The sequence below is a fragment of the Cajanus cajan genome, chromosome 7 (genome assembly GCF_000230855.2).
Source record: "Cajanus cajan strain Asha chromosome 7, NIPB_CcT2T_4, whole genome shotgun sequence".
NCBI lineage: Eukaryota > Viridiplantae > Streptophyta > Magnoliopsida > Fabales > Fabaceae > Cajanus > Cajanus cajan.
In genome coordinates, this window is record NC_138523.1 from 33,195,868 (window position 1) to 33,217,800 (window position 21,933).

At 37.0% G+C, this 21,933-nt stretch overlaps 1 protein-coding gene across 1 annotated transcript; it reads right to left on the reverse strand.

The window, feature by feature from the left end:
- Window positions 1-6,746: 6,746 nt before the first annotated feature.
- LOC145949527 (uncharacterized) lies at window positions 6,747-12,289 on the reverse strand. Its single transcript, XM_083059531.1, has 2 exons — window positions 8,960-12,289; window positions 6,747-6,885 (listed from the first exon to the last, which is right to left on the reverse strand). The coding sequence occupies exon 1, from the start codon at window positions 10,875-10,877 to the stop codon at window positions 9,303-9,305; it is 1,575 nt and encodes a 524-aa protein (XP_082915657.1). The 5' UTR covers window positions 10,878-12,289; the 3' UTR covers window positions 6,747-6,885; window positions 8,960-9,302.
- Between the last annotated feature and the right edge of the window lie 9,644 nt (window positions 12,290-21,933).

Genomic DNA, 21,933 nt, shown 5'->3' on the forward strand with positions numbered 1-21,933 from the left:
ATGATGGCGTTGAATATGCATGCATTGTGTTTATTCAACTAAGCATTATCATGTTTTCAGGATGCTCCTAAGATGATGCATGATATTGCTTGGTTTGGATAAATAATAATTTTTTTCCTTTTTTTGGGTATTTTGTTTTTTGTATTTTTTCGGGTGAAAAGGGAAACTACCTACATGAATGTGATGAGGGTAGATGTTAACACCATGTAATGGAAGATTCTTATTCCTATTTATTCTTATTCTAAAAGGGGGATGTTGTATGTTTAAAGAATGCAATGTATGCTCAAACAATATCACATAAACAATGCACAAACAATTCACTCATCCACGAACAGTCACGAGCGAATCACGAGGTAGGGGTATCCTGCAGACAAGTGCATATTCAAGGAGGTTCTAACTGTTCTCACCGGTCTAAGGCCCCCAAGGTGCCCCCATTATAGGGACCCAATCCCTCTCGTCGTAAGTCAATGGAAAGCTCCAACGCACTGTCGGACTTGAGTTCATGGTTTTCACCTTGAGTGATACTTTCCGACAACGGTCTACGGGCACCTATAGACCCATTCGACAACCGGCCGTACTAGCATCCACTCCCTATGGCTTTCCACTCATGCCCCCGGGTATAGAGGGAACTGTTGTGTGCAAAGGTTCGTGTGCAGTTTATATTTCAAACAATTGCGAAAATTTAAACATCCAACAGTTATTAAAGCCAATTAGGTAAAACGTATTATCACACAAGCGAGGGGTAATGAAGTAATTTTAAACTATCATTTTAGAAATGATCCATCACTAAATGGGACTGACTCTCGAATTTCCCCAGTGGAGTCGCCATCTGTCGCCACCCGCCGAAACGGACCTTGGCATTCGCGACGATGGTCGGACTCTTTTTTTAGTTTTGAAAAATGATGGATTGTTAGAAAGACTTATTCTCAAACTGAGACCTCATCGAACTAACAATTTTTTTAAATGATTCTCACCAATCCATGTTAATCCCAAGCGGGACCCTCCATGGATTAGTGGTTTTCGCAAAAAGAAGGGGTTCTTGGAGTCGCCACCAACGTTTTACTCAAAACATTGGAAAAAGATATAAGGCAATTGATTTTCACAAATCAACTTTGGCCATTACAACCAGAGTCGGGTAAGGGAGTCGGTTACGTGCGAGGAAGGTGTTAGCACCCCACAACGCCCCTTTCGGGTTCCCTATGACAGATTATTTCATAAATAATAGTGTAAAGTTACTAAATTACCCCTATTTATTAGAAACGATTATGAGTAAAATATTTACATGATGAAAACTCTAAACATGCAATGCAACAATCAAAAAGCAATAAATAAAAGCGGTAAAAGAAGGGATTTGGAAAGAAACCTTCGAAGCGGGCTTTTATATATTCAAAACGAAGTTTAGGAGGCTTTTTGGCGCTCCTTCCCACTACACGTCCGCTCGCTCCTTTCCCTAAAGATAATTTTTACTATAGAAATCAAAGAGATTTCCTTCGACTTGTTCGAGTCTCAAGCTAATGGCTCATGACTCAAGAACTTCGTCGGATTGCTCTCGGAGAGACTTCTAGGGCAGAGAATAGCTCAAAAACCCAAGAATACTCAGCACGAGGGTCCAGAAGTGTGGAAAAAGTGTGGAAGGACGAGCCAATGACGTCCTATTTATAGGATTGAGGCGCAGTACGGCCTAGGGGGTCAATACGGCCCGTACTGGGTTTTTGAACTACAGTACGGCCGTATTGAATTTGGTACGGCCGTACTGAAGTTCAAAAACTTCAGTACGGCCGTATTGAGTTCACTACGGCCGTATTGCAGTTCAAATGGCTCAGTACGGCCGTACTGAACCTCTGGGAGGGTGTATTGAGCTCCAATCCTCGCACACCCTTATTCTAAGCTACTCTAAGACTTCTAGACCTACAAAGAATCATCCTAGGGTCTTCCAGGAGTCCTTCCGGCTGACTTTCCTTCGGTCTTCGAGAGTCTTTGAGTCTTATTTCCGACCCGGACAATTTTAGGGGTCTGCACACATGTTCAACCACCAATGGTGCTAATGACCTAAATACAATGGCCAATCAAATACAATGGAAAGGAAAAATTACAAGAATGAAAATGAGCCCAATATTGGGTACCAAAAGCCCAAAGGCCCATGAAGCCCAAAACTAGGCTCAATAAGCCTAAAGCCCAAAAATGCTACTATATGTGGTCCAAAATACAAGACCAAAATATATGGAAACTATACTAATAAAACATAAGAAGCATGAGCATATCAAGATAGGCCCATGAGAAGCTTGACTTGGGCCTTCCAAGCCCATCGGGCCCATTGGGCCTTGAATGGCCCAAACCTCCATGCCTAGCCCACTCCTCTTGAATCTTTTAGGATGTCACCTCTTGCCTTTGCCCTCCTAGGCATGATTCCATCACTTTGTGATTAGTGAAACCCTTCTGTGGAAGGAGACTAGACGTAGCTCAGATTGAGTGAACCAGTATAACCATCTATGCATTCTCTTCATTTTCCAACACTACTTACTTTGTCTTTCTTCTACTTTGTTTTTCAACAAATCATTAGACAAAAACACACTTTATCTTTAGAAACCATTTTTATTAGACGATAAAACCCTTCAAACGCAAAACTAATTTACTTAACCTATTTTTTAAAGTAGAAAATCAGTTTTGCTAAAAAATAAAAATCACTAGACAGAAAAGTTTGCTTAAGTTTTTCAACCAAGACTGAAACACCCAACTTAAAAATTATCCTTGCGAAGCAACTTTAAAAAAATCTTCCTTCGAACACGAACACACACATTCAACCCCCACTTCTGTGTGTATTTCCACTAACTTTAGTTAATGTATTTTAGATTCAAAAATAAAAAGGAACACAAGAGATTTAATGGAAATAAAAGCAACTACACATGACTCTAAGACAAAACTATGAGATTAAGAAATGAAAAATGCTTGCTTTCTTATTTCTTTTTAGGAATTTCTTTTGACCGAAATTATTAGGAGTCTAATGGAAGATAAAAGCAATCCTAAAACATTAAAAGGAACATACAAGGAATACCTAAAGGCACACGGAAAGATTGATTCACAAGAAGTAGTGTATGAATCAAAATAAGCAAGACAAGGTGAATTGTTCTACAGATTTATTAATGTGGCACAAGAACAATTCAAGGAACACAAACACAAGACAATAAAGGAACACACATATAGGAATAGTTTTAGACACAATATTACATGTTTTGACCAAACAAAATTGAAAGAAAAAGCTTAAGAACAAATTTACCAAGGAGACCTAGCTCTTGATACCAAATGATGGAAACTTGCTTTGGAACCAGATTGATATTGATTCCTCTTCAAGTTTCTTCCTACACCTTTGAATCCTTGATTCTTATCAAGCTTTTCCAAAGCCTCCAATGGTGGAATAGCTTCAGATTTCACCAAGGATTGGTGAAGAAACACTCTTCAAGAGGCGCCACTCCTTAGAAGAGATAAGCCACTTCAATCCTCACCATACTCTTGCTTGAAGAGGATAAGATAATTGGATGAATATCAAAGAGGTTAGAGACTTTTGGAAGAGAGAATTTTTGAACAAATTTCGGAATTCACTCAAATATATGATCAAAAGTGTTTACAAAGTGAAGGAAAAGACTTATATAGTGGGAAAGAAGCTTGTGGTGCAAGCTAGACTAACTATGGTTCAAGGAGAACCATGGTTAGCCTTCTTCCACTCAAGCTAACCAGTCTAGTTACTTGGAAGCCTGTGGAACAGGCTTCTAACTTAGAAGCTTGGAGAGCAAGCTAAGTTAAAAGCTTGTAGCACAAGCTATCCAAGTGTGTAGAGGAAGCTAAATAATTTTCAGCCAAGGGAGAAGGCTAGGTGGCCAAGGGTGCTTTCCCTCACTTAGCCCAATCCAAAAATCTTAGAATTGGTTTAGTTAGGTTCACCATATGATGGTGAGACCTAGCTAAGTTAATTTCTTGGAAAAAATGGAGGAAAACAAGCCCATTATGTAAAATTAAGCCTAGGCCTACTTATAACCCAATTACTAGTTACATCTACACACCTTACTATTTTTCACCCCATTTCTACTACTAAAAATATAAAAATCAATGACCCTTAATAAAAGGTCAAATCGAGCAAAAGTCTCCAAGTAACATACCTTAAAATCCTAGAGGATAACCTATAAGAAAAGAAAGAAAGTACTTCATAAATACAAAGGCAAAATACACCTATACAAGTAACTACTATGCACAAGTATCATTCAATGTATATACAATGGAGACTAAGAGACCAATAAGAGGAATCATACTCAATTCTCATGAAGAGCAAAGGTCTAAGAAGCACATTCTCTGTAGAAGCCTCCTCTAGCCTCCTAACCATGGACCTAGTTAAAGGCCCAATGGTCTTCAAGTATGTAGCCTCCTTGGATGGTCTTCCATCATATAGTTAAAACCATTTTCCTGTAAGGTACCAAGTGAGATTGAATTCTTCCTCAAGTTAGGTCCATAATGATGGCAAAGGAAGGAGAAGTGATAGTTGTTCCTCTCCTTAGCTTCACCTAGGCACGGATCCTCTTCAAGGAGATTAAGACCCAAGCAAGAACACTTGAAATGGAGGATTCTCTTCAGATGGAATGACCTAAGTCAAGGATGGAAGCATCCAAGCTTAAGCAACAAGAGATTGCTCACTTCAAAAGGTAGGAAACTGTGTGAGTTTCTAGGGTTTTGAAGGCACTCTCTCTCAAGGTGACTCTTGAAGAATTTAGCTGAATAATGGTTCAGAAAATTCAATATATCAAAAGTGTTTACAAAGAGTGAAGGAACAAGCACTTATAGGTTCTAGAAGCAAGCTAGGTGGCACCAAATTCACTAGCCAATATTGGAGCCAAAAATTCAAATTTCAAATGGAAATTTGAATTCAAATTCAAGGCTCCATGTGCTTAGTCCGTGAATATGGGGCTGCCATGCTTCTAAATGTCATTTAGGGGACATTTGAAGTGTATTTGGAGCTGCACATGTTCAGCCATGCTTGGCAAGAAACAAGTGATCCAAATGCATCTCAAATGACTACTAAATGAAACCTATATTTTAGCTTCTTCGTCTATTTTAGTATTCCCTCAATATTCCTATGCTAATGGCCTAAATACAATGGAAAATCATATACAAACATTAGGAAATAATAAAAGAAACAAAATGAGCCCAATATTGGGTACCAAAAGCCCAAAGGCCCATGAAGCCTAAAACTAGGCCCAATAAGCCTATGGCCCAAAAATGCTACTCTATGTGGTCCAATATACAAGACCAAAATATGTGAAACCTATACTAATATAATATGTATAAAATATAAGAAAAATGGATTTATCAAGAGATGGCCCATGTGAAGCTCAAATTGGGCCTTCCAGGCCCATCGGGTCCATTGGGCCTTGACTAGCCTAAACCTTCATGTCTAGCCAACTCCTCTTGGCTCCTTCAATATGTCACCCCTTGCCTTCCTAGGCATGATTCCATCATCCCCTCCCTCTTGAAAAGGATTTGTCCTCAAATCACGAGGATCCATGTGAGAAAAATCATCACCTACATGCACAACAAACCATGTATAAGAGGTGACATGTTCATGGAAAGAAAATGGAATGTCCTAAGAGGAATCCTTCTATCTAGCCTAGCAAAGAAAACTAAACTATTGAAATTTGATAGGATTCCTAATTTGCACAAGGAATGAAGAAGGATCTTTTGGGTTCAAAAATCTGGAACTTAATTTTCTGGAATTAGAATGCTAGAAATGAAGGTAAAAGGATACAGTAAAAAAAATGAATGAAGGAAGAATCACTCTTCCAAGGAAAAGGCTTCACACAAAGAATTGTGGTTTATCCTTTGATATGCCCAAACTCTTGAATCACTTAAGAACAATTAGAGAATTACTCTCAGTAATTAAAACTCAAATTCTGATCTGATTTTGTTCATCCCCATGGGCAGCTTATATAGCTTACAATCAACAACCTTCACTTACATTAGTGGACAAATAATGGACTCCACTAAGCCTGAATTATGACCACTAATGACAAAATATTATAAAAAAACACTTTAGTGGGCAATTATTGAACTTCCACTAAGCCTAACAATTATGACCACTAAAACATTAAATAAAACACATGCTAAATTCGTGCACCCCTCTGGTATGCCTCATGGCTGACTCATCCCAAAGGTTTTGGGCCTTATTTGATAAAAATAACTTGCTTAAAAAACTAGCCCAATAAGTGGTGCAGCCCAAAAAGAGTTGGCAGCCACTTTAACAAGAGTTTTAGGCCTTTATTTACTAATTACAATTACTAAGAACACCATAGAGTAATTAGGCTTCATAATCCTTGATACAATTCACCATCTTGGCCTTGTTTTCATCTTTAGGCATTTCTTCAAGAATAAGGGCCGTAACTTGTTGCAAAGCATCTTTGGCCTTTTTAGTCCTCGCCCTAGTCATTGGTCCTCCAAGTCCTTTGAGTGCTCCTAAATCCTTGCCCATGTCCTCATCATTCCCTCCCTCTTGAGAAGAATTTGTCCTCAAATCAAAGTCTCCATCTTCTACATCAAAGAGAGATAAATCAGAAACATTAAAAGTGGAACTAACATTGTACTCACCGGGCAATTCAATCTTGTAAGCATTGTCATTTATTCTTTCAAGTACTTGAAATGGACCATACCCTCTTGGCAAAAGCTTTGATTTCCTTTGTTCCGGAAATCTTTCCTTTCTCATGTGTACCCAAACCCAATCACCAGGTTGAAACACAACTTTCTTTCGCCCTTTGTTAGCATGTTTTGCGTAGCTCTCATTTTTCTTCTCAATTTGAGCCTTCACACGTTCGTGTAACTTCTTCACATAGTCTGCTTTGGCCTGCCCTTCTTTATGTTTAAAAACAGAAATGTTAGGCATAGGCAATAAATCAAGAGGAGTCAATGGGTTAAAACCATACACAACCTCAAAAGGTGAACAATTTGTGGTGCTATGGACAGCCCTATTATATGCAAATTCAACATGAGGCAAACTTGCTTCCCAATATTTAATATTTTTTTTTAAAACAGTCCTAAGCAAGGTTCCCAAAGTTCTATTGACTACCTCAGTTTGTCCATCAGTTTGTGGGTGACAAGTTGTTGAAAATAATAATTTAGTACCTATCTTTCCCCACAAAGTCCTCCAAAAATGACTAAGTAATTTAGCATCCCTATCACTTACAATACTCCTTGGCACACCATGAAGTCTCACAACTTCTTTGAAAAACAAATCAGCCACATGACACGCATCATCTACCTTTTTGCAAGGTATGAAATGTGCCATTTTTGAGAACCTGTCAACAACCACAAAAATAGAATCTTTGCCATTCTTTGTTCTAGGCAGTCCTAACACAAAGTCCATAGATATGTCAATCCAAGGATATTCAGGAGTTGGCAAAGGAGTATACAATCCTTGCGGTAATGATTTAGATTTAGCCATTTTGCACACAACACAATGTTCACAAAATTTTTGCACATCACGTTTCATATGAGGCCAAAAGAAATGTTCTTGTAAAATTTCCAAAGTCTTTTTAATCCCAAAGTGCCCCATCAAACCACCACCATGTGATTCATTAACAAGCAATTCTCTAATGGAACATGCAGGCACACACAATTTGTTTTCTTTAAATAAAAACCCATTGTGCTTAAAATACCCATTTTGAGATAATTTCTCACATGCAGCATATATTTCACCAAAAGTTTCATCAGAAGCATACATTTCTTTCAAAGATTCAAATCCAAGCAATTTAGTTTCAAGAGTGGAAAGTAATGTATGTCTCCTTGATAAAGCATCAGCCACAATGTTCCCTTTGCCCCTTTTATGTTTTATGACATAGGGAAATTGTTCCAAAAACTCCACCCACTTGGCATGCCTCTTGTTAAGCTTGCCTTGTCCCTTCAAATACCTTAGGGACTCATGATCACTATGTATTACAAATTCTTTGGGAAAAAGATAGTGTTGCCATGTTTTCAAAGCTCTTACCAAGGCATACAATTCCTTATCATAAGTGGAAAAGTTAAGGGCAGCCCCACGTAATTTTTCACTAAAATAAGCAATTGGATGGCCTTCTTGTAACAACACAGCCCCAATACCAACATTGGAAGCATCACATTCAATTTCAAAAGATTTAGCAAAGTTTGGTAAAGCAAGAATAGGCGCATTGGTTAACCTTTGCTTAAGAGCAACAAAGGCTTCCTCTTGTTTCTCTCCCCACTTAAAACCCACATGTTTCTTTACTACTTCATTAAGAGGTGCTGCCAAGGTGCTAAAGTCCTTAACAAACCTCCTATAAAAACTTGCCAAACCATGGAAACTTCTCACTTCACTCACGGATTTAGGTGTGGGCCATTCTTGGATGGCCTTAACCTTTTCCTCATCTACTTGTACTCCTTTAGAACTTACAACAAAACCAAGGAATACAACATGATCAGTACAAAACACACATTTTTCAAGATTGGCAAACAAATGTTCTTCCTTCAGCACATTCAAAACAGATTTCAAATGTTCCACATGCAATTCAAGAGAAGTGCTATAGACAAGAATATCATCAAAATATACTACAACAAATTTGCCAATAAATTCCCTCAAAACATGGTTCATCAATCTCATGAAAGTACTGGGTGCATTAGTTAAGCCAAAAGGCATAACCAACCACTCATACAAACCATATTTTGTTTTAAAAGCAGTTTTCCATTCATCACCCTCTCTAATTCTAATTTGATTATACCCACTTTTCAAATCAATTTTAGAGAAAAAACTTGCACCATGCAATTCATCAAGCAAATCATCAAGTCTAGGAATTGGGTGCCTATATTTTATGGTGATGTTATTTAGAGCCCTACAGTCAGAACACATTCTCCATGTACCATCTTTTTTAGGGACCAAAATTACTGGAACAGCACAAGGACTCATGCTATTTCTTACCCATCCTTTGGCCATGAGTTCATCCACTTGCTTTTGTATTTCTTGCGTTTCTTGTGGATTGCTTCTATAAGCTGGCTTATTGGGTAAAGAAGCTCCTGGAATGAGATCAATTTGGTGTTCAATTCCCCTCAAAGGTGGTAGTCCACTTGGTATGCTTGATGGAAAAACATCACGAAATTCCTGCAAAAGAGATTTAACACTAGAAGGTATTTCCAATTCATCAAAAGTGTTAGTGTTTAAAATCTGATTTTTGCAATACATTAGATAAAGGGGCTGTTTAGCAAGGAACAACCTCTTCACCTCACTCTTTGTTGCCAAAAGACTCTCTCTTCTCTCAAGTGTTTCACTCCTTTTCTTTTTTTTTAAATTTTTGTTCACTCTTTTTCTCAAGATCACTTTCTTTTCTCTCCAAAGAAATCTTTTCTCTCATCCTCAATTGATCCTCACACACCTCTTTAGGACTCAAAGGCTTGAGGACAATCTTTTTATTTTGGTGCACAAAAGAAATCTTATTGGAATAGCCATCATGGATGGCTTTAGTGTCAAATTGCCAAGGCCTTCCTAAAAGTATGTGGCTGGCCTCCATTGGAACTACATCACATAGCACCTTATCTTTGTATTTTCCAATGGAAATCTCCACTTCTACTTGCTGCCTCACTTGCACCTCTCCATCCTCACTAAGCCACTGAAGTTTATATGGTCTAGGATGTGGTTTAGTGTCTAAATTTAGCTTTGACACTAATCTAGCACTAGCCACATTAGCGCAACTCCCTCCATCAATAATCACCATGCAAACCTTTCCATTGATGGAACACCTTGTGTAGAAAATATTCTCCCTTTGGCTTATTTCTAAAGGACTCATTTGACTACCCATCATTCTCCTTATCATCAATAAATCTCCCTCAAGGGCCTCCTCCTCCTCCTCAATGTCACCTTCCTCTTCTTCACTAACATCAGATTGGCTAGTGTAATCCCCATTCTCCTTGAGAACCATGGTCCTTTTGGTAGGACACTCATAGGCATAATGACCCATGCCTTGACACTTAAAACATTTTATGTCTTTACTCTTCTTTTGAGGCTGTTCTAAGGTCTTAGAGGATGATTTTACATGAGAAGTAGATGCTGGATTGCTTGAAGTGGCAGTCACCTCCTTCTTATTTTTGTCCTTCCAACTAAAGGAATTATAATTAGAAGAACTCTTCTTGGTCACACTTTTTCTTTTGAGTTGTTGTTCCACTTGAATGGATTTGTGCAGCAAATCTTCTATATCAACAAATTCCTGCAATTCAACAACATCACGAATATCATTATTCAAACCATTAATAAAACGAGCCATGGTTAGTTCCGGATCTTCTTCAACATTGGCTTGCATCATGAGCAAGTCCAATTCTTTGTAATACTCTTCAACTCCCTTGGTGCCTTGTGATAATTTTTGAAGTTTAAATTTCACATCTCTAGCATAGCTAGCTGGCACATAACGTTTCCTCATGAGCTTTTTCATTTCAGCCCAAGTCTCCACCAAAGGCTCTTCATTTCTCAACCTTTCTCTTTTCAACTTATTCCACCACACAAGTGCATAGTCTGAGAACTCAGCTGCTGCAAGTTTCACCTTTTGCTCTTCATCATAATTGTTACAAGTGAAAATATGTTCTATTTTGAGTTCCCATTCCACATAGGCTTCCGAATCACTCTTCCCCTTAAATGGAGGAACATTAAGTTTAATACCTTCAATTCTGTTTTGCCTAGGAGCACCACCAATTCTTCCTCTCCTTTCTTCTTCATGATGTTCATAATTCTCTAATCGTTCAATTCTTCCATACAACTCCTCATTGTTTTCTCTCAATAATCTTTGCATTTGAGCATTAATAGCGTCGAACAAGAGTCTTTGTGTTCCATCCAAATGATCTCCATCTGCCATCTTCAAAAAAAACAAGAGTACTAACAAACACAAAGAAAATAGGACCTCACCACTCTTCTCACGTGTTTACACTCGTAAAAAGATCACTCTTTTTTTTTTTTTTTTTTAAAAGCAATTCAAAAATAGACAACACAAAGAACAAACCACAAATTTGATATTTTGTGTTAAAAGCAAGGTTCAGGGTAGGCTTAAAAAAAAAAAAAAAAGGAATACAAAACAGTCACCTAAAATTCAAAAAGAAAACAAGGAAACTTAGGAATCAAAAACTGGAATTTTAGATAAGTTAGTAACACCCTTCAACCCAACCGAAATATTACCTTAAATTTTGAGTCTTAAGTGTTCTAAACGCATGAACCATTCAGCCACAACTTTTTTTTTTTTTTTTTTTATATATTCACGAAATTTTTTTTTTTTTTTAATACTATTCAGGCCTAATTTTTGCAATGGTTCAGAAATAAAGAAAGAACACTAAGGTAATATCAATGGTAATGAGAAATAATAAGGAAAGATGTTACCCAAAGAAATTCCAGCAAATGATGTGGATGACCCAAAAAAAACCGGAGCTCTTGATACCAAATGATAGGATTCCTAATTTGCACAAGGAATGAAGAAGGATCTTTTGGGTTCAAAAATCTGGAACTTAATTTTCTGGAATTTGAATGCTAGAAATGAAGGTAAAAGGATACAGTAAAAAAAATGAATGAAGGAAGAATCACTCTTCCAAGGAAAAGGCTTCACACAAAGAATTGTGGTTTATCCTTTGATATGCCCAAACTCTTGAATCACTCAAGAACAATTAGAGAATTACTCTCAGTAATTAAAACTCAAATTCTGATCTGATTTTGTTCATCCCCATGGGCAGCTTATATAGCTTACAATCAACAACCTTCACTTACATTAGTGGACAAATAATGGACTCCACTAAGCCTGAATTATGACCACTAATGACAAAATATTATAAAAAAACACTTTAGTGGGCAATTATTGAACTTCCACTAAGCCTAACAATTATGACCACTAAAACATTAAATAAAACACATGCTAAATTCGTGCACCCCTCTGGTATGCCTCATGGCTGACTCATCCCAAAGGTTTTGGGCCTTATTTGATAAAAATAACTTGCTTAAAAAACTAGCCCAATAAGTGGTGCAGCCCAAAAAGAGTTGGCAGCCACTTTAACAAGAGTTTTAGGCCTTTATTTACTAATTACAATTACTAAGAACACCATAGAGTAATTAGGCTTCATAATCCTTGATACAATTCACCATCTTGGCCTTGTTTTCATCTTTAGGCATTTCTTCAAGAATAAGGGCCGTAACTTGTTGCAAAGCATCTTTGGCCTTTTTAGTCCTCGCCCTAGTCATTGGTCCTCCAAGTCCTTTGAGTGCTCCTAAATCCTTGCCCATGTCCTCATCATTTTGAACTTCCTAAAAGTAGAAATAGGATCTTCTTCTAAGCATAACCTAGAATGAAATCCTAAAAATGTAGTAACACTAAGACTAATACAATCGAAAGAATGATTCTTAAAAATTTTAAAATCTTGCCTAAAGTACCCTAAATGTTAACCTAGGCATTTCCTAGAATATAACGAAATTAAGGCTAGAAAACTTCCTAAACAATTTTGGATTTGATTGTTTGTTAGATATTCATAATCATATAAACTATATTTGTCTTGTAGGAAAGGAATCAAATTTAGTTCAAAAGAGTAAGAACTTCCCTTAAGATCAAACATAGAATATAGATCATTACAATTCATATCCACCAAACAATGTAAACCAAAAATTGGGTGCTTTATTAAGACCACAGAAATACTTTCTTCCTTGTGCACCTCCAAGGAAGTAGTATAAGGAGTAAAACTAGAAATAGTCCACTCCTTCTTCACTATATCTTGAAGTTGAGATTCATTTTTCTTTAAAATAATTTGTTCTAGAATCTCTACTTCATGACTAGTGGTAGCATAAGGGTAAGAGTTAAGGTCTTTATGTAAGAAGAGAATATTTTGCCAATGGTTTTTAGTGATTGAACAACTCTCTTCACTCACAAGTCCTTTAGAGGAGATATTTTCCTCCTTTGATGGAGAAGGTAGGAGAAGTGGAAGTAGTGCTTCTCCTAAGCTTCACCTTAGCTCGGATCTTCTTCAAAAGAGATGGAAACCAGATCAAAACACTTGGAGTGGATGAAGTTTTCGGATGAATGGAGGCCTAAGCCTTGGATGGAAGCATCCAAGCTCAAAGGATCAAGGGAAAGCTCACTTCAAAGAAGAGGAAACCTAGTAGGGTTCCTAAGGTGAAAGCTCTCTCTCTCTCTCTCTATGTTTCGGTGACTCTTGAGGAATTTGCTGAAGAATGGTTCAGGAAATTCTATATATTCAAAAGTGAGAGTACAAGGCATGAGATATACATTTATAGGTGGGAAACTAAGCTATAGTGGCGCCAATTCGTGAGAAGTGTAATTGGCGCCAAGTTTGAATTTCAAATTTGAATTTGAAATTCAAACTTTGGCCAATCATGTGACTAATCTGGATTCCCCTTTCATTTTAATGTCATTTGGAAGCTATTTGTATTTGAATTTAGGGTTCACATGGTTGGTCCTCACCATGCAATCCATGTGACTCAAATTCAAATCAAATGACTTCTAAATGACATAAAAATGAATCCTAATGCACCTATTAATGTATACTTCGTATAAACCTAATCTAATGACCTAAATACAGTGGTCAAAGAAATACAATGAATATGAAAAATTACAAGAAGAAGAATGAGCCCAATATTGGGTATCAAAAGCCCAAAGCCCAAGAAGCCTAAATACAAGCCCAGAAAGCAAAAACCCTAATCTATGGTCAAAATACAAGACCAAAATCAAAGTAACTTCCTATGCTAAGTAATTACAATAAAAACATGGTGTCAATCTATTAAAGCCCAAGTGAGAAGAACCCTAGGCCCACCAAGCCCATCGGGCCCACTAAGCTCTGAAGCAGACAAGTCTTCAAGTAATCTCCTGGCCATAGCTCTAGTGGTTAGGCCTTTAGCCCATGCTTTTCCATCATTCCCTCACTCTTGAGAAGGATTCGTCCTCGAATCTGAAGACTCTTCCTCTTCATCACTAGCACCTACAAAAGGTTTTAAATCACTGACATTAAAAGTAGGGCTTACTCCATAATCAAAGGGTAAATCAAGTCTATAAGCGTTATCATTGATACGCTGTAAGACCTGAAAGGGACCATCTCCTCTAGGACTGAGTTTGGACTTCCTTTGTTTTGGAAAACGTTCTTTTCTTAAATGAAGCCAAACCCAATCACCTTCCTCGAAGATCATAGGTCTTTTGCCTTTATTTCCTTGTTGAGCATACTTCTCATTTTGGAGTTGGATATGAGTTTGAATCCTTTCATGAAGTTTCTTAACAAACTCAGCTCTTGAAACCCCTTCCTTATGAATGAAATGTTCAACATTAGGAAGAGGTATCAAGTCTAAAGGAGTTAAAGGATTAAACCCATACATAGCTTCAAAAGGAGAAATATTGGTAGTTTTGTGGACTACCCTATTATAGGCAAATTCAATGTGAGGCAAATACTCATCCCAAGATTTGTGATTGCCCTTTAGGACTGCCCTAAGCATAGTAGACAGAGATCTATTAACTACCTCAGTTTGGCCATCTGTTTGAGGATGACAAGTAGTTGAAAAGAGGAGTTTAGTTCCTAGTCTTGACCATAAGACACGCTAAAAATGGCTTAGGAACTTTGTATATCTATTTGAAACTATTGTCCTAGGAAGTCCATGGAGTTTAACCACATTTCTAAAGAAGAGTTTTGCAATGTTGCTTGCATCATCTACTTTGTGGCATGGAATGAAATGAGCCATTTTACTGAAACGGTCCACAACCACAAAGATAGAATCCATTCCCCTTTAGGTTCTAGGTAAACCTAGCACAAAGTCCATACTAATATCTACCCAAGGGGAAGAAGCAACAGGCAAAGGTGTGTATGTACCATGAGGCATCACTTTTGACTTGGCTTGTAAACAAGCCAAACATCTAAAACAATGCCTTTGGACATCCTTTCGCATATGGGGCCAATAAAATTTTTCTTTTAGCAAACTAAGGGTTTTATCAACACCAAAGTGCCCCATAAGCCCACCTTCATGACTCTCTTTAATTAACAGTTTCCTAATGGAACCTTGGGGTATACATAACCTTCCTTCTTTGTACAAATACCCATCAGCCATATAGAAACCATCAAAAGCTTTTTGTTGGCATTTTTCATAATTAACACCAAAGTCAAGATCTTTCTCATACAATTCCCTAATATTATCAAATCCAAGAATTTGAGTACCTAGAGACATAAGCAAGGTATGTCTTCTAGATAATGCATCAGCTACAACATTTGATTTTCCTTTCTTGAATTTAATAATATATGGAAATTGTTCAAGGAATTCTAGCCATTTGGCATGCCTCTTATTTAACTTACCTTGACCTCTTAAATATTTAAGTGACTCATGGTCACTATGAATGACAAACTCTTTGGACACAAGGTAGTGTTCCCAAGTTTGTAAGGCTCTAACCAATGCATACAACTCCTTATCATAGGTAGGGTAATTGAGGGAGGCACCTTTTAGTTTTTCACTAAAATAGGTAATGGGGTGCCCTCCTTGCAATAACACAGCTCCTATGCCAACTCTAGATGCATCATATTCTAGCTCAAAAGTCTTTTCAAAATTTGGCAAAGCTAGTATGGGTTCATTTGTAAGTTGATCCTTAAGAAGTTGAAATGCTTGGTCATGCTTTGAAGTCCATTCAAATAAAATATTTTTTTAACAAGCTCATTCAAGGGTGAAGCAATGCTAGAGAAGTTAGGAACAAATCTTCTATAAAAACTTGCAAGTCGATGAAAACTCCTAACTTCACTAGCATTCTTAGGTTTGGCCCACTCTTGAATGACTTTGATTTTCTCGGGGTCCACACGAACCCCTTCTTTACTTACAATGAACCCTAGGAAAACCACATGATCCACACAAAAAGTACATTTTTCAATATTTGCAAACAAGTGGTTTTGTCTAACGATCATCAAAACTTCTCTAAGATGTCCTATGTGATCATCTTGAGACCTACTATAGATTAGAATATCATCAAAATAAACAACAACAAATTTTCCTATACACTTTCTCAAGACATGATTCATAAGCCTCATGAATGTACTTGGTGCATTAGTTAAACCAAAAGGCATAACTAGCCACTCATACAATCCAAACTTGATCTAAAAAGTAGTTTTCCACTTATCACCCTCTTTGATTCTTATTTGGTGATAACCACTCTTAAGATCAATTTTAGAAAATATAGTTGCACCATGTAATTCATCAAGCATATCATCAAGTCTAGGGATTGGGTGCCTGTACTTGATTGTGATATTGTTAATGGCCCTACAATCACAACACATTCTCCATTTTCCATCTTTCTTGGGCACTAACAATACAGGCACAACATAGGGACTCAAACTCTTTTGCGCCCACCCCTTATCCAATAAATCTTGGACTTGGTTCTCTATCTCCTTAGTTTCTTGGGGATTTGTCCTATAGGCTGGTCTATTGGGTAGACTAGCCCCAGGCACAAAATCAATTTGATGTTCTATACCCCTAAAAGGAGGAAGGCCCTTTGGACCATCACTAGGGAATATATCATCAAACTCTTTTAATAATTGAGAAACTTCAAGAGGTAAAGAACTAGGCTCAAGACTTAAATTATGACAATTAAGCATACCTCTAATTCACATTGCCGGTCCTCACCATGCAATCCATGTGACTCAAATTCAAATCAAATGACTTCTAAATGACATAAAAATGAATCCTAATGCACCTATTCATGTATACTTCATATAAACCTAATCTAATGACCTAAATACAGTGGTCAAAGAAATACAATGAATAGGAAAAATTACAAGAAGAAGAATGAGCCCAATATTGGGTATCAAAAGCCCAAAGCCCAAGAAGCCCAAATACAAGCCCAAAAAGCAAAAACCCTAATCTATGGTCAAAATACAAGACCAAAATCAAAGTAACTTCCTATGCTAAGTAATTACAATAAAAACATGGTGTCAATCTATTAAAGCCCAAGTGAGAAGCACCCTAGGCCCACCAAGCCCATTGGGCCCACTAACCTCTGAAGCAGACAAGTCTTCAAGTAATCTCCTGGCCATAGCTCTAGTGGTTGGGCCTTTAGCCCATGCTTTTCCATCATCCTTACTCTTCCCTAAAATACATGCCTTTTTTATTTCTTTTTTTCTTGTTTTTCTTAATTTTATTTTTGCTAAAAGTTTTTCTTCCTTTTGTTTAAGAATGAGAATTTCTTCCTCCAAAAGTGCAAGTTATGCTTCTCTTTCAAGTTTTTCTTTTTCTCTTTTTAGCACTTCTTGCTTTGTTCAAGGTGTTAGTGGCTTAAGCTCTTGAGTAGGCTGTGAAAAATATTTTAAAGAGCTTGAGTCACTAATACCTAAGGAATGTTTTCTCATGATTAAACAAAAAGAGTTTTATATGCTATGCAAAAGAAACAAAATATTTTTGGTCTTTTCTAGGAACAAAAGTAGCACTTGGAAGTCTAAGCGTACAAATTGCACTATCAAGGGAGGTGAGCTACTAGGAGCCACTTAATAACCAAGCCTTTTCAAGTGGAAATCAATAAACTCCTTTGTGGTATTTTCAATTCCACAAAAATTTTCACAAAGATTTTTATGTAGTATGTTTTTCACAATTGTTTTTGAAGCTATCTAAATGTGAACAAGTAAATTCTACACAATGCTAGTCGAATTAGGATAGTAAAACAAAACAATTAAAGATCAAACAACTCAAAAGAAGCAAGATTAAGCAACTAGTCGTTTTTCCCTAAGTGGAAGCTTGAAACATATGAAATTTCCAAGCCACTTCCACTAGTACTACACGTGAGTGAGCTACCAAGAGATTAGATATACCTGACCAACTTCTTAATACTCCCTCCAATATTGGACTTTTGGTACCCAATATTGGACTCATTTTCATTCTTGTAATTTTTCATTTCCATTGTAATTGATTGGCCATTGTATTTAGGCCATTAGAATAGGATTATACAAGGATTACTTAAATAGGCAAATTAGACTAAACTAGGTTTAATTTAGAAGTCATTTAAGTTACATTTGAGTCACATGTTTCACACCATGGATGTCTGAACATGTGACACTCAAATTAACACTAAATGACACTCCAAATTCAACCTAGATGCACCTTTAGTACCTAAATTTTCGGCCAAGCACATGGGAGCCAAAATTTGAATTCAAATTTTGGGCGCCACATGTAGCCTTTGATTTAGGCGCCTAAAGTTTGCATAACCGGAAGCCTACTTAAGTGATTCTCCTACTCTTTGTATTCACTTTTGACATATATGAAATTTGAGAGCTTACTTCAGCCAAATTTCGTCCAAAAGTCACCAAGAGAGAGCCATCACTTTTTAAAAACCCTAGCTAGGTTTTCTACCTTTTGAAGTGAGCTTTCCTTTGCTCCTTAAGCTTGGATGCTTCCCATCCATAGCCTAGGAAACCTTAGTTCCAAAAATCTTCCTCCAATCAAGTGTTCTTACATTCGATTCAAGTCTCCATTGAAGAGGTCCAAGCATTGGTGAATCCAAGGAGAAGAATACTGATGGAATCATGCTTTGGAGTGCAAGAGGTGACATACTTAAAGATCCAAGAGGAGTGGGCTAGACATGGAAGATTGGGCCAGTCCAGGCCCAATAGGCCCTATGGGCTTGGAAGGCCCAAACCAAGTTTCAATATGGGCCTATCTTGTTATTAACATCCTTATTATATTTTTGTTAACCTAGTTTGAATATATTTTGGTCTTGTATTTTGGATCATATAGAGTAGCATTTTAGGTTATAGGCTAGTTGGGCCTAGTTTTGGGCTTCATGGGCCTTTGGGCTTTTGGTACCCAATATTGGGCTCATTTTCATTCTTGTAATTTTTCCTTTCCATTGTATTTGTTTGACCATTGTATTTAGGTCATTAGATTAGGAAAATACAAGAAATACTAAAGTAGGTTAACTAGGTTAAATTAGGTTTAATTTGGAAGCCATTTAAGTTACATTTGAGTCACATGTTTTGCACCAATTGGTGGCTGAACATGTGACACTCAAATTAACCCTAAATGACTCTCAAATCAGACCTAGATGCATATTAGGTACCGAAACTCACGGCCACACCCATGTGCACCAAAATTTGAATTCAAATTTCCAATTTGAATTCAAATTTTAGGCGCCAACTTGTGTAGCTTAGTCTAGGCGCCAATGCCACTCAAAACCGTCCCTACTTAAGTGTTTCTCCTACACTTTGTAATCACTTTTGAATCTATAAGAATTTCTGAACATTATCTTCAGCTAATTCCCTCAAGAGTCACCGAAATATCCAAGAGAGAAAACCTAAGAGAATGCCTTCAAAAACCTTTAGGAAAACCTAGTTTCCTTCAAAAGATGGAGTTGTATCTCATGAGGGCTGGCATAAGGGAAGAGGAAAGATTGACCATTGCTAGGTTTTTGAGTGGTCTAAATTTTGACATAAGAGATAGAGTTGAGTTACTCCGTTATAGGGACCTTGATGATTTGGTCCAACTTTGTATAAGGGTGGAACAACAAAATTTAAGGAAAAATTCTTTAAAAGGAAAAACTCAAGCTAACTCTTATATCAAGAATGACTACAAGAGGGAGGGTCAATATGACTCTTCTAAAAACTCTAGTAAGGGTCAAGAAAAAGAAAAAGAAAATGAAAGTGATAAAAATAAAAATGTTGTCACTTCTAGTAGTAAAACTAGTGACATCAAATGCTTTAAATGTCTTGGGAGAGGCCATATAGCTTCTCAATGTCCAACTAAAAAGGTCATGATTTTGAGAGGACAAGACATTTATAGTAGCCTTGATGAATCTAGTTCTACCACTTCAAGTGATAGTGAGACTAGTAAGGAAGACCCTCAAATTGAAAAGCTATATCCTGTTGATGGTGATCTTCTTATGGTCAAAAGGCTTCTTGGAAGTCAACCTTGTCCCATTTCACTATCACAAAGAGAGAACATCTTTCACACAAGATGTTTAGTTTCTAAAAGAACTTGTTCTCTCATTGTTGATAGTGGATCATGTTCAAATTGTTGTAGTACAAGGTTGGTTAACAAGTTAGCACTTACCACCATTCCTCACCCTCACCCTTATAAACTTCATTGGCTCAATGAAGGTGAGGAATTGGAGGTGAATCAACAAGTGAAGGTCAAGTTTTCTATAGGGGATTATAAAGACAAAGTTTTATGTGATGTGATCCCTATGGAAGCTTGTCATATTTTGCTTGGTAGGCCATGGCAATTTGATAAACAAACTATACATGATGGCCTCACTAACAAAATATCCTTCACTCATAAAAATAAGGAAATTGTTTTTAATCCTTTAACACCACCCCAAGTGTTTGAGGATCAAAAGCAAATGAAAAAGAAAAGAAACAAAGAAAAGAAAGAAGGAAAGAGTATGGATAAAGGGGACTCCACTAAGACCTTTATGACAAAAGAGAGTTATTTTATGACCAAACAAGACTTGAAAAGAACTCTCTTTATTCACAAAAGTCTTGACTCTTATCCTAATGCTGCCACTTATCTTAAAGTTGAGAATGAGGAACAAAATGAATTTCAAGTAAAGAATTCTTCTCAACTTCGAGATATAGTGAAGAAGGAGTGGACTATACCTAGTGTTACTCCTTATACTACTTCCTTGAAGGTGCACAAGGAAGGAAGTATTTCTTTGGATTTCATAAAGCACCCAATTTTCGGTTTACATTGTTTAGTAGATATAACTTGTAATAATCTATATTCTATGTTTGATCTTATGGGAAGTTCTTATTTTTTTGAACTTAATATGTTTCCTTCCTTACAAGACAAATATAGATTATATGACTATGAGTATCTAATAAACAAACAAATCCAAAATTGTTTAGGACGTTTTTTAGTAGTATTTTTTTTAATTTTAGGAAAAGCCTAGGATACCATTTAGGGTACTTTAGGCAAGATATTGTAGTGTTTAAAAATTAGTCTTTTCATTGTCTTAGTCATAGTGTTCTTACATTTTTAGGTTTTACTTCTAGGTTATGCTTAGAAGAGGAGCCTATTTCTAGAGAGTCTAATATTTTATCTTTCTTTGTTAGGTTAGATACTAGGACTCCTCTTAGGATCCATGGTCTTTTCTCTTACCATGTTACTTCTTATTCCTTTCATGTTTTATATGTAGGTGTTAATTTTTCTTCTTCCATTCATCCTCGAGATTTGAGGACAAATCCTTTTCAAGAGGGAGGGGATGATGGAATCATTCTTTGGAGTGCAAGAGGTGACATACTTAAAGATCCAAGAGGAGTGGGCTAGACATGGAAGATTGGGCCAGTCCAGGCCCAATAGGCCCTATGGGCTTGGAAGGCCCAAACCAAGTTTCAATATGGGCCTATCTTGTTATTAACATCCTTATTATATTTTTGTTAACCTAGTTTACTTAAAGATCCAAGAGGAGTGGGCTAGACATGGAAGATTGGGCCAGTCCAGGCCCAATAGGCCCTATGGGCTTGGAAGGCCCAAACCAAGTTTCAATATGGGCCTATCTTGTTATTAACATCCTTATTATATTTTTGTTAACCTAGTTTGAATATATTTTGGTCTTGTATTTTGGACCATATAGAGTAGCATTTTAGGTTATAGGCTAGTTGGGCCTAGTTTTGGGCTTCATGGGCCTTTGGGCTTTTGGTACCCAATATTGGGCTCATTTTCATTCTTGTAATTTTTCCTTTCCATTGTATTTGTTTGACCATTGTATTTAGGTCATTAGATTAGGAAAATACAAGAAATACTAAAGTAGGTTAACTAGGTTAAATTAGGTTTAATTTGGAAGCCATTTAAGTTACATTTGAGTCACATGTTTTGCACCAATTGGTGGCTGAACATGTGACACTCAAATTAACCCTAAATGACTCTCAAATCAGACCTAGATGCATATTAGGTACCTAAACTCACGGCCACACCCATGTGCA

Coding starts and splice junctions, on each gene's coding strand:
- LOC145949527 (XM_083059531.1), bottom strand. CDS start 10,877: ATGGCAGATGGAGATCATTTGGATGGAACACAAAGACTCTTGTTCGAC.